This window comes from Macrobrachium nipponense, chromosome 2, assembly GCF_015104395.2.
Source record: "Macrobrachium nipponense isolate FS-2020 chromosome 2, ASM1510439v2, whole genome shotgun sequence".
Lineage (NCBI taxonomy): Eukaryota > Metazoa > Arthropoda > Malacostraca > Decapoda > Palaemonidae > Macrobrachium > Macrobrachium nipponense.
The window spans coordinates 63092409-63109080 of NC_087201.1; the positions used below are offsets into that span (position 1 = coordinate 63092409).

The 16672-nt window shown below is 40.3% G+C and overlaps 1 protein-coding gene across 18 annotated transcripts in view; it reads left to right on the forward strand.

Moving 5' to 3' along the window:
* Positions 1-16672, forward strand: part of LOC135220649 (tight junction protein ZO-1-like) — a 702643-nt gene that overhangs the window by 449221 nt on the left and 236750 nt on the right. For 16 of the 18 annotated variants that reach the window (XR_010315743.1, XM_064257979.1, XM_064257981.1 and 13 more), the window contains 5 exons: positions 1546-1718; positions 13897-14081; positions 14271-14513; positions 14944-15088; positions 16326-16508. Coding sequence is in view for 17 of the 18 variants with exons in the window: in XM_064257979.1 (XP_064114049.1) it covers positions 1546-1718; positions 13897-14081; positions 14271-14513; positions 14944-15088; positions 16326-16508 (929 nt within the window). In the remaining variant the exon portion in view is untranslated. Of the gene's footprint in view, positions 1-1545; positions 1719-13896; positions 14082-14270; positions 14514-14943; positions 15089-15494; positions 15540-16325; positions 16509-16672 lie in introns of all 18 variants that reach the window. The other 2 variants (XM_064257985.1, XM_064257986.1) reach the window with 2 other exon arrangements.

The following is a 16672-nucleotide window of genomic DNA, read 5'->3' on the forward strand; positions in this document are numbered from 1 at the left end:
AGAGAAGAACATCTTAGGCTTCTTAAAGTGAAAGCACACGAAGTAAGAGCCATAGCAACTTCTCTTGCTTTCAACAAGAATATGTCCGTGCGAAATCTGATGGAGACAACATTCTGGAGATGTCAGTCAGTGTTCGCGAACCACTACTTACGTGATGTGAGAATCACTTACGAAAAATGCTTCGCCTTGGGCCCGTACGTATCTGCGGATTCAGTGCTGGGGCAGGGAGCTGGAACTCATCCTGTTTAGTAGTAAAAAATTTTCCCCCTTGTATTTGTTGTTGTTGGTTGCCTTAAAGAGGAGGCATGAAGGCATCTCTTTAGGTCGTAATACTAATCTTTAGTAGTTTGGTTAGGTGGTCTGATGAGTGTGGCTCCTTGCAGTAGTAGTGGTTATGACCTGTTAAGATAGGGACGAACTCCCTTTAACAGGATCCGACTTGGATTCTACCACACAAAGGGATCACATATCCCAGTGGTAGATCCGAGAGTCTTTCAGCATCAGGTCACGTCCTAGCTGTAGCTCTCCAGGCAACGCAGACTCAGAGATAATATCAATGAAGTCTTCTGCCTGAACAGGTAAGAACCAAGGTTATTTATATCCTACAACATCAGTTGTTTCTTATCTCTCCTTATTACTTTAGCTGTCTCTTACCCTCCACCAAGGGTGCCAATCAGCTAAGTATATATCTGGCAGGGAAGTTCATGTACAAAAATGATATTGTTAAACTACAATAAAGTTTTGTACATACTTACCTGGCAGATATATACGTCTAATGGCCCACCCAGCCTCCCCTCAGGAGACAGGTGAAAGAGAAAAAATCTGGCTGGAGAGATAGATTGGTTCATACGCCCGCCACCCAGCGGCGGGTAAGGTAGACCACCTGACCTACCTGTCGTGTGTGCCGCGAGATTTGAAATTCTGTCGGAACGTCGGAGACTATAGCTAAGTATATATCTGCCAGGTAAGTATGTACAAAACTTTATTGTAGTTTAACAATATCATTTTTTTAAAAAATTAAAAAATTTCATCAGTTCATACGAGACCCACTGCGTAGTATGCATATTTTTTACAAAAAAACTCAGCTATATATCATAGTAAGGACAGTGGTGCTAGAAAAGTATTCTTAAATAGGTATGTATATTGTGATTAGATAGTAGGTTGGGTTTTGAAAGTAGATGTGAATGTCTTCTTAAAAGCTATAGGATTAGAAATGTTAATTGTTACTAAAAAGTAAAACGAATTATGGCCCATGTAAACATAATAATTCTAAAGGAAAGATACGTGTACCAGACTTAGTAGTATGTAATGGCAATCCATCACTGGATTTTTGGTGTCCTTATATAATGAATCATGGCACAAGTAAAACATAAGAACTCTAAGGGAAATATACGTGTACCAGGCTTAGTACGTAATGGTAATCCATCACTGGATTTTTAGTGTCCTTATATCCTTTCTGTGTTAGTTGTTTACTAGTTTATCAGATTTCATTTGATGATGAACATGAATGAACTTATAATATACTCTTGTATTTTCCATCTTCAGGGTGGTGACAGAGTGGTATGGGAGTTCCACAATGTCACACTAAATCGAGTACCTGGCTATGGCTTTGGTATTGCTGTCAGTGGTGGCAGGGACAATCCCCACTTCACCAATGGTGATCCCTCCATAGCCATCTCTGATGTCCTCAAAGCTGGTCCTGCTGAGGGAAAACTTCAGTAAGTTTAGTTTTATTTCCATTGTTACAAATGTTGACAACAGAATTAATCAAGTAAGGCCTGAGGTAGTATTTACTGTTTGATGAGTATTATGATAGTGGTACTAACAATTCATAATGTAATCATAAAGTGTTAATAATAGAAATAGTAATGGTAGTAGATCACATTTATCTAAGAATAGCCTAACTGTCACTGCGATGGTGTAAGTGGTATTATCTGGACATTGCTGCCTCAGGAAATATTAGTAGATTATAGGAGTAATGCATTATGTCCTGAGTAATGCATTATGTCCTAAAACAAATTAATTCAAACTAGTAGAAGACTGCGTATTCCTTGATGAAAAAATTCCCTAACATTGCCATTTTTTTTTTATTGGTCATTAGCAATGACTTTAATAACCTTGTAGAATGCCAGATATTAAGCTTTTCAAGCTTATGGAGGGTCAAAAACTTCTCTTTGGCTTTAGGAATGATTTTCTTTTCTTGATTGTTTTCCATTATTTTCATGATAGTATGTTGGTTTCGTTCTGTTTTGATGCCAAATAACTGACCTTTCTTGGAGGTTGTGGTTAAAAATAATCATATGGAAAGGAAGTAGGTTAGAGCTGTTGGAATTAAGAGAAAAATACTATTTCTGAAAGTTCTAATCTTCATTAGGTGATTTGAGGGAGGGGAAAATGTGATTGCTAGTTTTAGAATAAAAACCATCCATGCAAAAATGCACTATGAAGTATGCTGTCCTACAAAAAATAAATATATCTGTGGACAAGGAACTGATGAGACACAAAGAAGTTTTGATGAGGAAATGTTTCTAGATTTCATGCACATGGGATATATGAGCAGATGAAGGAATAATTAAGGTCTGGAGTGGTTCTCCAGGACAATTTTTAAAGTGTTAGTAGGTAATTGGTGGGGAGACAGTAACATGTGAGGCTAGGTAATTATAATTGGTGATGATTGAAAGTGTCCTTGTGTTGAAAATTAAGTGGTATGAATGCTAAGAAATGATGGATAACAATATGGGATCCTCTGAAAAATTATTCCACTTAAGTGAATATTATGGTAAAGTTTATGGAAAAGATGGTGTCTTTAGTAGCAATTGCAGTTAGAGTCATACAATAATGACTGTTCATTATAGACTATAGATAACTGATATTCAAAATATATTTGCCATATGACAGTATGAATTGAAATCTGAAGTTTATTATTGAAATAGGCACTTAAAATGTAGAATATATATAGATTAATGAGTAGCTAGTTTAAAGCAGATTTGTTTTTAAAAGTCATATGTAGGCTGAAGTTAAAAATAAAGAAAATAATATAAGAAAAGTGAATATAGGACAAGAAAAAGCAAGAGCCTTTGCAATACGTATTACTTAATGTATATTTCTGCATATAAAACAACCTTTAAATCCTAAATTCCAAAAATCAAACCTTGAATTCAACCCTAGCCTAGGCCTTAGTGCGATAACCACTTTCATACCATATAAATAGTCACATTATGCGATACAGGCAGTCCCCAGGTATCAGCTTACTTGGTTAATGGCAACCCAGTTTTATGGGTGGTCTTGTTGAGTACCATAAAAGCGGCACATTTTATATATATATATATATATATATATATAATATATTATTTATAAAAAAAGTATATATATATATTATATATATAATATATAGTATATGATTATATATATATATATATATATATATATATATATATATATGATCATATATATATATATATATAATAGTATATATATATATATATATATATATATATATATATATATATATATATATATATATGATATATATCTATATATATATAGTATATATATATTATATATATATACTATATGTATATTATTTTATTTAAACTATATATATACATATATATAAGCATATTATATGTATATTATATTATATAATACATATATAGTTAATAGAATATATGTATTAATTATATAAATTATATATATACTATATAGTTAATAATTATAATATATATGTTGATAATGGGATCATGGCCCAGTCATCGGCGCCATAAGCACTGCCAAGTTTCAGTTAATGGCGGATTTTGCTTATCACCACCCCGCAGAGACCAGAACCCCCGCCAATAATCGGGGACTGCCTGACTGCCTGTAGTGCAACTATGGTGGTAGTAACATTTAGGAGGAGGTAATGTTAATTTTGCAATAGAAATTCTTTATCATTTTGGTGAAATAAGGGATTTTGACGTAAGGAAAAATCTATTTCTGGGCGATTGGCTCGTGTCGCCAGCGAAAATATCCTTTAATCTATTATTTCTAGGGTAAATGTACTAACACATACCAGAGAATAAATAAAATAAAGAAAAAGGTCAGTATAACTGACTCGCTCACCCTCCAAGAGGGTGTCGGTATGAACACTAGGCGAGTGAGACCACTACCACGAGCCAAATACCAATAGAAATCTCCCACAACAAAAACCCTCCATGAGGAGAGCCGACCCACGATAGTGAGCAGCTCGTAACTACTACTACTCCATCCCATGCTGCCGACTGCTGCGCCTCTAGTGGCCATCCTGAAGTTAGAAGACAATCTTGGGCGAAGGGATGGGTAGGGTGGGATTTCGCTGGCGACACGAGCCAATCGCCAGAAAATATATTTTCCTTACGTCAAACTCCCTTTTCTGGGCTCAGCTCGTGTCGCTGCGCGAAATCGTACCAGAGAAATAGCACAAGATTGTAACAAAAGAAATAAAATAAAACAAAATAGGTCTCAAATAAAAAATAAAGTAAATATAAAAAGAGTATAATTGCTAAAAAGATACAAATACACAGTGATACAAAATAGAAATATGCTTAAATTACCCTTAATTCTAAACATGTTTCTATAGGAAGGTAATTTACATATGTACAGAGGTAAATTGGCTTACATGTAACAAAATAGTATCTGTGTAAAGGCATGTATCAAAATATATAACAGCAATTAAAAATGAACAAATTAAACAACAATGATAATATGTAAGGAATGCATATGACTTAATATACAAAACCCGTAACCTTTATAATTGAGATGTATCCCCTAGCATAAAAATAAGGGGGTAACATCCATGAGATCAAAATCCATAATCATCTGTGAGTGTCCCTAGCAAAAAAAAAATAAGGGGCACCCACTACATCATCATCAAAGCAGCTAAGACACCAAGTGAATGTAAATGAACACGGTAGGAATAGACGAACTGTTGGGTGAAGCAGGTAGAAAGGAGGACTGAATCTTCTACTACAAATTAACTAGAATCAGGGGAAACTATGTTTCCCGCTGCTACTGCTGGAAATTTCAGAGCTTCCAAGGACTTAAGGTAATGGCGTTTGAACACTGTCGGCGATTTCCATCCGGTATACTTTTTCAACTCATCGAAGTTCATGTGTTGGAAAAATAATTAATGAGGTGTGGCTACTGCCCTGACATCATGTGCTTTCGGGAAAGAGTCAGGATTGGCTTGCTTAATAAAGTACAGGATTTGTTGCCTGATGCCTTTAATGGATAAAGTTCCACCTTTTTCCCTCTTAAAGAGGGGACCCGATGAGGATGAGGAGGTCCTGGACAGAAAGGCTCGTAAGGTTGTAACTGGGCAAAGAGATACATCTTGTGGAAGGGGTAGTACCTTCCAAGGTTCCCACCTCATCAAAGGATCTTCATTCTTTGCTAAAAAGCTACGTTCCGGAGAAAGTAGTACTTCCCCTGTGGTAAGGAATTGAATATGATCCGGATCTCTGGATAAAGCCGACAGTTCTGAAATTCTTGCTCCTGAAGCTAAGCTTAATAAAAACAGGGTTTTCCTTAAGAGCATTATAAACGAGCATGTGTCATTATCGGTTTCTGAAGCCAGTTTTAGGAACATCGTTTAAGAACCATGAAACTGACGTAGGCCTTACAGAAGGTCTAAGTCTAGCACATGCCTTAGGAATAGACGAGAAGTAGGAATCCGTCAAGTCTATGTTGAATCCAAATTGAAATATCTTTTTCAAGGCTGACTTGTTTGTCGTAATCGTGCTAGCTGCTAAACCTTTTTCAAATAAGGATCTGAAAAGGATATAGCTGAATTAACTGTCATGATTCTAATATCAGATTCTCTCAGGAAGATTGCTAACTTTTTGACAGCAGCATCATACTGTCTCAAAGTTGAATCCCTTTTATCGGATTCCAAGAAGAGAATATTCTGAGGGTCAATATTCGCATCTCTTTTTGCCGCAAACTTCATGAAATCCATAAAGTTAGGGTTTTGAGAATCCCTGAGGAAGCGAACACAGTCTTCGTTTGTACTGACTGGGAGAGCCTGGGATTGGGGATCCGAAGAGGACGAAGGCCCAGCTCCAGAATTAGGGGATACCAATTGCTCTTCGGCCAGTCTGGGGCTACTAGAGCCACTTGACCCTTGAACGTCCTGAGTTTGTTTAACACTTTCATGAGAAGATTCACTGGAGGAAAGACATAAATCTTCTTCCAGTTGTTCCAGTCCAGAGCCAGGGCGTCCGTGGCATAGGCCAGAGGGTCCAGGTTGGGGGCTACGTAACAGGGGAGTTTGTGATTCGCTTGGGATGCGAAGAGATCCACCTGTAGCCCTGGGACTCTTTGAAGGATCCATTGGAACGAACTGTTGTCCAGTGACCATTCCGACTCTAGGGGTACTGATCGGGATAACGGTCTCTGCTATGACGTTTCTCACTCCAGCTATGTGAGTGGAGGAGAGATGCCAACTGAACTTGTCTGCCAGGGAGAAGATGGCTACCATCACATGATTTAGATGACGTGACTTGGAGCCTCCTCTGTTTATACAATGTACTACCACTGCGCTGTCCAGAACTAGCTTTATGTGGGAGTACTTTGGTGGGCGCAACCTTTTTAGAGTCAAGAACACTGCCATTGCCTCCAGTACGTTTATATGGAACTGACTGAACTGAGGTGACCAAGTTCCTTGAACCTTTTGGACCTGGGAATACCCTCCCCAACCGCTTAAGGACGCGTCTGTGTGGATGGTAATCCCTGGTGGAGGGAACTGAAGGGGTACTGACACTGACAAATTCTTGACTTTCGCCCACGGCTGCAGTCGATTCTTTAGAATCAGAGGGACTGAGGATAGTTTGTCCCTGGACCTGACATTTGCTCGTGAGCGCCAGATTCTGGTTAGGTCTTTCAGTTTGGCTTTCATTAAGACGTTTGTCACTGATGCAAACTGGAGAGAACCCAGGATCCTCTCCTGAGCTCTCCTTGATGCCAGTTTGTGACTTAGAAATTGCTTGACTGACTTCGCTATTTCTTTCCTTTTGGTTGATGGAATCGACAGAGTATGGGAGGATAGATTCCATTGAATGCCCAGCCACTGAAAGTCTGACTCTGGAGTGAGTCTTGACTTGGTCCTGTTTATCTTGAAGCCTAGATATTCCAGGAACTGAATCACTTTCAGTGTGGCTCTGTTGCATTCCTCGACTGTTGGCGCCCAGATCAACCAATCGTCGAGATACGCTACTACCATAATCCCTTGTGATCTGAGTTGTTGCACTACCACTTCCGCTAGTTTCGTGAACACCCTGGGTGCCACGTTGAGTCCGAAGGGAACTACCTTGAAGGAGAATGTCTGGTCTCCTATCTTGAAACCCAGATATGGACGGAAGTGTCTTGCAATAGGGATATGATAGTAGGCGTCTGTAAGATCGATAGAGGTGGTGACGGCCCCACGGGGAAGTAAGGTCCGCACCTGTGAGATCGTGAGCATCTTGAACTTGTCGCAGCGGATGGCTAAGTTTAAGCGGGACAAGTCTAAAATTACTCTTCTTTTTTTGTGAGCCTTTCTTTGGCCACGCTGAACAAGCGACCTTGAAATTTTAATCTCTTGACTCTTACTACAGCTCCTTTCTGAAGGAGGTCCTCTGCGTACTCTGTCAATTCCTTGGAAGGAAGTTGACGGAAAGGTCTGGATGGAGGTGGGTTCGTCAACCAGCTCCAACCCAGGCCTTTTGACACTATGCTCTGAGCCCATTCGCTGAAGTTCCACCGGTGGCGAAAGTGGAACAGCCTCCCTCCTACCTGAAGTTCTTCATTGGTTCTGGTAACCGCCTCGGCCTCCTCTGAAGTGCTTTCCCCTGTTAAAGGGGCCTCCCGATCCTCTCCCACGAAAGGAACGCTTACCTCTGCCTCCCTTACCCGAGCGGTCATACTTCTGTGAAGCTTGACTCTCGAAGGCTTGATTGTAAGCTGGAGAGATGGCGTAAGAGGTGGAGGGCTGAGGTTGAGGGGATATCACATAAATTGGCTGTGATTGAGCCTTAGAGGTGGCAGGTTGGGCTGTTTGCACTAAGGGTACCGCTGGAACTTGCTGAGGAAAGCGTGACTGCTTCTTCTGGTAAGGATGGAAGCGCCTAGGTTTCCCCCGACCCTTACCTTTAGGTGTTAGGTCTTGCCTCCTCTTAGCCGTAAGGCCCCACCGGTCCTTAAGGCTCTGGTTCAGCCTCGTAGCCTCTGACTGGACTTCCTTCACCATAGCTTCTGGGAAGAGATCTGCTCCCCAGATGTTAGACGAGAGTAACCTATTCGGCTCATGTCGAATGGTTGCCTCTTGTAGGACATGCTTCCGACAATTCGTTCTAGCAGTGGCAAACTCAAACATATCCGACTGTACCGTTTGAGTCAGGGCTTTGGTCATGAGCTTAAAAAGCGGTTCTGAGCCATAAGCTATGGTTGCTACCTCGGACATAGCCATAGAGTTAATTGATCTGGCTAATCGCGATTTCGCGTCGAATTCAGCCTGAATAAGGCTATCTGAGAGCCTGGGTAGCTTTTCACCAAACTGCTCCATAGCACAGTCCGGTTTAAGTTTGCCAGCTGAGAAGGTGTTTGGCAAGTCTCCCACAATTCTCCGGCTGAGGGGAGCAACGGAGATGTGGGATCTGCTTCCTTCAATTGAGGCATCGGGTCCCCTTCTGGGCCGCTGGGATGGTAGACCTCGCGATCTTTGTCAGGAACGGGAGCGGGGTACTCTCATCCATTGTGAAAATGGTAAAGGGACTCTTGAAAGGTTGTATCCTGGTATTAGAACAATCCATGTCCTCTAAACATCTAAGCCATTCTCTCTGAGCCTGGTCTCGTGAATAAAGACTGTCTCCTTTGGTACCCTATCATCCCGAACCATGGCTGAAGCTGTAAGCCTTGCGTAGCCTATGAACGGAGGCTGGAGGTCTACCGGGAAGAACTCGAAGTCCTCTATCCTTCGAGTTCCGAATTCGGTATGGAAATGAGACCGTCTTGGAAGGGGGCGTATGACGCTACTCTCCATGGATTGTTCATCGAGAACGGAGGTAGCGAGTCATACGGAGGAAGCTGAGTTCCACTCGTATTGGAAAGTGAAGGAGAGGCTAGAGGGACTTCTCTCAGTCCGGCTATAATGGAGTCCTGGGAAGTAATCCTATCCGACAGACGAGAGATCATTTGTTCCATGCTACTCTTTAGGGACCCAACCAGGTCGCCCACCTGTTGCAACAGGCCAGAATTGGAGTCCAAGGCCGGAGCTGCTGCGGAGGTGGAGGGGTGGCTCTGAATCGGAACCAAGGGTAGCGGAACCGGTGACACTGCCGGGGTACGAGATCTCTCTCTGGAGGATTTACTCCTCGAGGACTTAGAGCCGGAGCTAGAAGCTTTAGACCTGTCTGCTCCGGGATTCCCAGCCGGAGACTTACGTGAGGAGGATGACGCCGAAGTCGACTTCTTAGACGACGACGACGTCTTAGTCAAGGATTTCATCGCTTGACCCTTGACCTTAGGTCTAACCGAAGCTTCAGGAGGAGTATATAATTCATCACCTGTAAAGCCTTGGAAGGATGGAGAGGTTGCAGGAGTAGAAGAAACAGTTACACCCAAGGGTGACCCTTGGGTGTCCACCTTACCTACCTCGACCAACAGGTCGTCTACACCTACCATAGGTTCCACATTAATATCTAAAGTCGCGACGTCCGTGGAGATATCCTGGTCTTGGTCAGTTAATGAGGCAGCCAGCTGTTGTTGGATGAAGGCGATAGTAGGGGCCGCCTCTACTGGGTCGACGTATCCTGTCGCCTTGCCTCCGGGGAAGATTAATAGCGCCAACCGCTTCTCCAAGATGTAGGGCATACCCTTGGCGGCGTTCTTCCCAAAACCGCCGACCCAGGCCCGCAGGGTTGCCAGAGCTGTATCTTTCACTGCCGGCGCCTGGAAGAGAGGGCGAAGATTAGATTTAAGAATCACTTAAAACTAAACTTAGAATATAACTTAAACTTAGATGCCTTAAGTTAAAGTGGATGATGAAAACTTAAGCACTAAAACAGAAGCGGAGATGGAATACTCACCCCTTCTAAAAGCTGGCTCACCAGATCGAATATGGTACACGTCTCATGGTACCAGACCTGGATGTCCCCGTGCAGAGTCGCGCATGGAGCATGGGACCGGCAAACTTCGTGTCCACATGGGTCCTGAAGTGTGGCGGCGCATCCCGGATGCTCACAGTTGGTGGCCTGTAAGTGGGAAGACACATGAGTATCTTAAAGAATAACACTTACAGGCTAAAGGACAGAAGAACTCCGTTGCATGCCGGAGCTCGGAAAAAATTTGGGCATAACCCCCCCCTGTATCGCCTGAATAGGCTATAATCCCGGAGATATCCGGTAAGACATGTAAAAAGAGGGGGGGGAAGGTTTAAGGTACTTAAGATAAACTTATAGTTAATCTAATAACCCTTAAACCTAAAAGTCAAACGAACCGGAACGAGTCCAGTGCGTGGCGGAGTGTAGTAACTCAGCGATACGGTAAGGTTAGTAGGGACCTACTGTATGTTCCGGTCCACTCTACTGGATGGACTAACACCTTCCCGCTAGATGCTAGGACTCCGATCAGGAAAGGAGTCCAAGAAAGGACGGAAGAGCGAGGAGACATACAGGCTCGAGCGAACCGGAGCGACCAGGAAGCAACGGATGGGGGGAAAGGCCAGTACCCCCCACCACGTTACCACCGGGCCGGACCGATGAGCCGGAGAGATCGCGTCCAGTCTGGGTCTGTCCCGTCTCCCTGGCCCCTCCGCCTGAGGGGGGGAGAGGGAGGCATGCTCGGGTATGAGGAGCGAGCGTGGGCAGACCGACCCACCCTCCCCCGACTCAATGGAAGAGCGAGAGGAGGGGGGAAGGGGACTGGGCAGGCGTCTGGCTGTCTCGTGATCGCGAAGTGACCACGAGACGGTAAGACTAACATAAGACAACTAAGCCTAGGACCAACCAACTGATCAGAGAGATGCTATCGGGAAGCAACTGAACTGAAAAGCGGTAGCATGGAGACCCACTGGGTCAAAACCGACTGATCAGAGAGATGCTATAGGAAGCAACCGAACTGATGAGCGGTAGCATAGGCTCGAAGAGCCAGGACCTAGGCTAAGCCAGACGCCTAACTAACCTAACCATAACAAAATACATGGAATAAATAAAATAAAAGAAATAAAACAATAAAGTAGGAGAAAAAATCCAGGAGTGTACGACTAACCCGAAGGAAAGTCTACCACTCAAAGCTAGTCAGAGGCCGATACTAAGAGCCGGGACTAGGGTCTGGAAAGAAGAAGCCTACATAAGGTAAAAGACATGCATGCATGGCAAACCTGAGTAGACAGTACCCTAAGTAAAACGGATAATTAATATAGAGCGTACATATATTAGGGGATGTTCTAGGTATGGGAGACCGAGAACGAACCCCCACGCGGCAGAACCATGCTGCCATGCTTCCGACCCCGAGTTCGTATTTATACCTAAAAAACGGCAAATACTGACTGAGGGCCGAAAAGACTCAACTAACCATAATTACTGAGTACTTAACTTAGCTGCTGCAATAGCTGCACGCTCCATAATCGATAAATCCAACGAAAGGGCACAAAAAACACAGAGAGAAAAATATCACAACCGACTCGTGTGCGCTAACTTGAAAGGATGGCCACTAGAGGCGCAGCAGTCGGCAGCATGGGATGGAGTAGTAGTAGTACGAGCTGCTCACTCTGTGGGTCGGCTCTCCTCATGGAGGGTTTTTGTTGTGGGAGATTTCTATTGGTATTTGGCTCGTGGTAGTGGTCTCACTCGCCTAGTGTTCATACCGACACCCTCTTGGAGGGTGAGCGAGTCAGTTATACTGACCTTTTTCTTTATTTTATTTATTCTCTGGTATGTGTTAGTACATTTACCCTAGAAATAATAGATTAAAGGATATTTCGCGCAGCGACACGAGCTGAGCCCAGAAAACACCATTTTGGATTACATACAACTGTTTAGAACAATTCAGTCATATAAACAATAATTATTGTACATTAGACTAACCTCTTTGCCTCCATCTCTTTATCCCATCTTTTAGTTAAATAAGTAAAAAAGTAAAAGATAATGATAAAAGTATCGTTAGTAATACTATACTTGTGTAAATGCATACAGCCATAAACAATTGAACACAAAAAAGCTGAGATGGTTTTGTAATTTAGCAATTGTCTTATACTACAGATATGAAATAAGTTCATGAAAATTTGCAATAATTTTTTATCTCCTCTTATCTAAAGGTTGTCTTATACACCGAAATATATGGTATGTAAGTATAATTAACCACTTTAGAGAGGAAATGTTTTTGGAGAGTATATAGTTACATGTTATTTAGAAACTGGATCCTAAATATAGAGATACTGATGGAGATATTCATTCTAGAGAGAATGCTGTTTCTTATGTGTGGAGTGAATAATTGGATGGAATAAAGTATAATCATAGATTGATGTGTTTGATGGAATTGTTGCAAATTATTTAAGGTTTGAGAAACCCTCCTTTAGTTACCAAAATATGGGATGATATCATGTTTTATGGTGCTAGTTAATGGAAACATATATGAGGAAACAAATTAACTATGCCTTGTAACTCATGTATTTGGGATTTCTCTCTGAAACATATACGTAGTACCCCCATTACTCGCGGAAAATTCACCTACCGTATATACTCGCGTATCATGCAACTTTTGAAGACGTAATTTTAAGGGGGTTGCATCATACACAAGATATGAAATTAGTGTATGTAATAATCACATAGTATTAGTATCGCATGGTAAAATACAAACAATGAATATGCATCTTTTCCATAGATCCTTTAAAAAGTTATGCTTTACTTCACTGCATCCAATAATATTGAATGTATTTTAATATTACTATTTGTTTGTATTTTAAAATAAGAACATAGCAATCAACACTTTTGGCATTTTCTTTTTCAAACTTAACTAGAAGATGGGATTTATAAAGAAATGGAGGAAAAGGGGTTAGCTTAACTAAAAAATGGAATAGATAAAGAGGAAGAAAAGAGGTTAGCCTATTATTATTTGATCTCATAAATCTAACTTGCATGATACATGAGATACGTGATAAAGTAATTTTTCGAGGGTGAAAATTTTGGGGTCGCATGATATGCGAGATTGAGTGTTACATGAGTATATACGGCACTTTAAAATATACATACTCTGATTTTGCTTATAAATAGTTCTAGTGTGGCTTCATTTTAAGCAGACAACAGATAAATACATACAGAAATGCAAATAAAATTAAAACTACTAAATGGAGTGTATATAGCTTATAACTGTATACGTATTTCTTGAGGTACATAAAGTGTAAGAATGTATAGTGCTCTTGGTATAGTTTGTTTACCCTTTAATGTAAAAGAAATGTTTGATAAAATTAAAGATTAGAATAATTTCCTTTTGCATAAGGGACATAAGTGAAGGTGAACAGATTAAGAATCATGATACTTACAGTACTGTATACCAGGAAGATGATGAAACCTGTTTTTTAAGAAAGCTGATACTTAAAAATTTAAAGGTCATTGTGGCTATGGGCAATGAAGATGGTGTGTAAGGTGAAGTGTATGCCATGAACTAATGCATTAGAAGTTTGGAGGGAAGATGCTACTGCGCATTGAGCGGTAAGAAGTGCTGTATGAATGGTGTTGTGTTTAATTTTTTGGGGAAACTTTTTAAAAACATATATGTCTGGGATGTTTTGCCTTGAAATTAATGCTTGTTGTATTTCTTTATAGGTTTGCCATCATCAGTTATTTGAAAATTATAATGTGTTTGTTTTGTTTCTGTTATAAAATATTTAATGTATTTTAACCCTTTCAGAATCAATGATCGTCTCATATCAGCCAATAGCATTAGTTTAGAGAATGTGGATTATGCTCGAGCAGTACAGGTATTACGTGATTCTGGGGCCTCTGTTCAGCTTGTGGTCAAGAGGAGGATTGTTATACCAGCCCCAGAAGCACAAACACTTAAAGTTACCCTTACTAAAAACAAGAAAAAAGATGGTTAGTGATTAATTGATGCTGTGTATTTCCTATGATTGTCTTTTCAAGTTTTTAGTATCTCTGTTTGTTATTTGGTATTACAGCATATGAATTGTATCTATAAATGAAATTAAAAATTTCTTTGAACCTTGTGTATGTTCATTGTTCTGTTGTAAGAAAGGCTGTATTTGGTATTTTTCTATTTTACAGATTTTGGCATTGTCTTAGGTTGTCGAATATACATTAAAGAAATATCAAATAAAGCAGCTGTAGATAAAGATGGGACCCTAAAGGAAGGAGATGTTTTACTTCGCATTAATTCTAATTCCACTGATAATTTAACTCTTAAAGAAGCTAGAAAATTAATAGAAAGTGCAAAGGAAAGATTACAGTTAGTAGTCAGAAGAGACCCTCCACCATCTGTAATGGCCCCTCCAGATCTTACTGTTAAGGGTGAGTATGAACTGCGAAACTGGTTGTCTAGAACAAGACATTCCCATATTAGAGCATATTTTGGCTCTTCCAAGGACATACATCCAAAAAATATTTCCTTAAGAAATAATTTAAGTATAAGGAGTGCATACTTTTTCTTCAATTAGTAAACAGTACTTCAACTTTTTCAACTATAGTTAACCAGTTTTTGCTATGGTCTCCAACGAGTAAGATGTCTTATCAGTGGTGCATCCCTCATTTTTCATTAAGAAGTACATTTTTCCAGGTTCATACTCATAAAGTGTTTTGGGATCTTGTAAATGCCCTGTCTTCCATTGCAAAGTGTGTGTTTCAGTAATAGAGACAGCATAAGTGCTATATTACTTCATCGATACAAATTGTGCAACTGGTTTGTATTCAGAAAGTAATTGTATTCCTTTTGCTCTTCTAGATATTCGCAACCCTGAGCATAGTGACACACGTCCTAATTATTCTACCCAGAATCTCTATGTTCAGCCACCAACTCGATCTGATCACCAGCGCAGTTTGTATGGCCCAGACACCCCTGATGCCAAAAATAACCTGATGAGGTCTGGGTAAGTGTTGCTCTCATATCATTTGGAAAATTATGAAATATTTTTATGGCTATTTTGATTATATAACACTTAATTATTAGTACTAGTAATATTGATTAGTAAAGTAGATAGTAGAAGTTTGGTTTGAATTTGTGTGATATTAATACAGTACATAAAAAGAGAAGTAGAAATCTAAGTACAATACTAGTGTTAACAATGTTGAATATATTTTGTACTGTATTATTGAAGCTGAATAATTGAGCTGTAAGTAATGGAAAGTACGTAAAACTGTAATTACACATACTATTTATAAAACAGAAATAAACTTGATGCATACATTTTACCAAAGCCAGTAATATTATGAAAGCTTTTGTGCTTGTTTCTAATTAGGATCTAAATAATGCTGCTCTCCCTTTTTGTATCCTAGTCTAATCACACAGCCATGGGTTAGCAAAGTTCTCAGCTTCACCAGGTTTGGCACAGTTTTGTTCAAGGCTTGATAATGCACACACAAGATGCCAGTGCCTCTCTCAAACGCTCACATATAATGTCCCTTAAACTGATAAAGTGAAACCTCCTTAATCCAGCCTTTAATATGCTTTTGTGTATTATTTTTCATGTATGGGTATTCTAAGACTGTAATTTCTTTGTTTTTTTAGTTTTTAATTTTTGGTTATTAAAGAGGTTTCTTTGCAATAATTTATCTTATTCCCTGACACTACTATGGAAGCAGAGGGCCTATATAATAATTAGGCAAGGTGGTGGATGCATAATGGATATAGATTTTTACTGAGTAAAGAGTGTGCATAAATGTGTGTAGATTTCTCAAAGAACTTTTTTTTGATGTGCTGTTGATGTGTATGAATATAATCTGCTCTTTGTATAAAGCAAATACATCTCCAGCCTTATATATGGCATTCTTGATCTTGGGGGTTTATTTGCTTCAAATTTTTTGCACTTGATGTATTACAGCATTTAATACTGTATCTGTAATTTTTCATTGTGTTGTTTAGATGCACATGGGAATGCAGATATATACATGCACGTTTTAGAGTTTTTCCCATTGCAGACCATGTACACACAGTTATCCCAACCAATCTTTAACTCATTTCTGATTTGATCTATGCACGACAAATTTCTGTATATGTGCATTGGATTGGTGGCTACTAATTGAGGGTTTGGGAGAGAGTAGCTGTGCATTAGTATATCCATCCATCCCCCAAGCACTGCCATAACCCACTGCTGCTGTTGTGTTCAGGTATAACCCTGTGGTGGTGGGCATGTCATCTGGGGAGGTTCCATATGGTCTGCATGACCAGGGCTCCCCCCACGATGATGCTCCTCCCCCACGCCCTCCCCTTCCCCGTCCTGAGGATTACTACACCCGCCATGCACCTAAGGAAGGCCAAAACTCACCATCCAAGGGCCCCAGTCTCCCGGTGTAGGTTTCATCAATGCCCTATTGGTCACTTCCTCTTATCATTCTCTATTGGTTAGCTGACAAACTCTTAATTATCTTGATTCTATATAATGCCTCTCTACTACTTCAGTGAAAATATACAATAGTGCAATACACAAATTTTGTTATTTGCCCGTTTTTGTTTG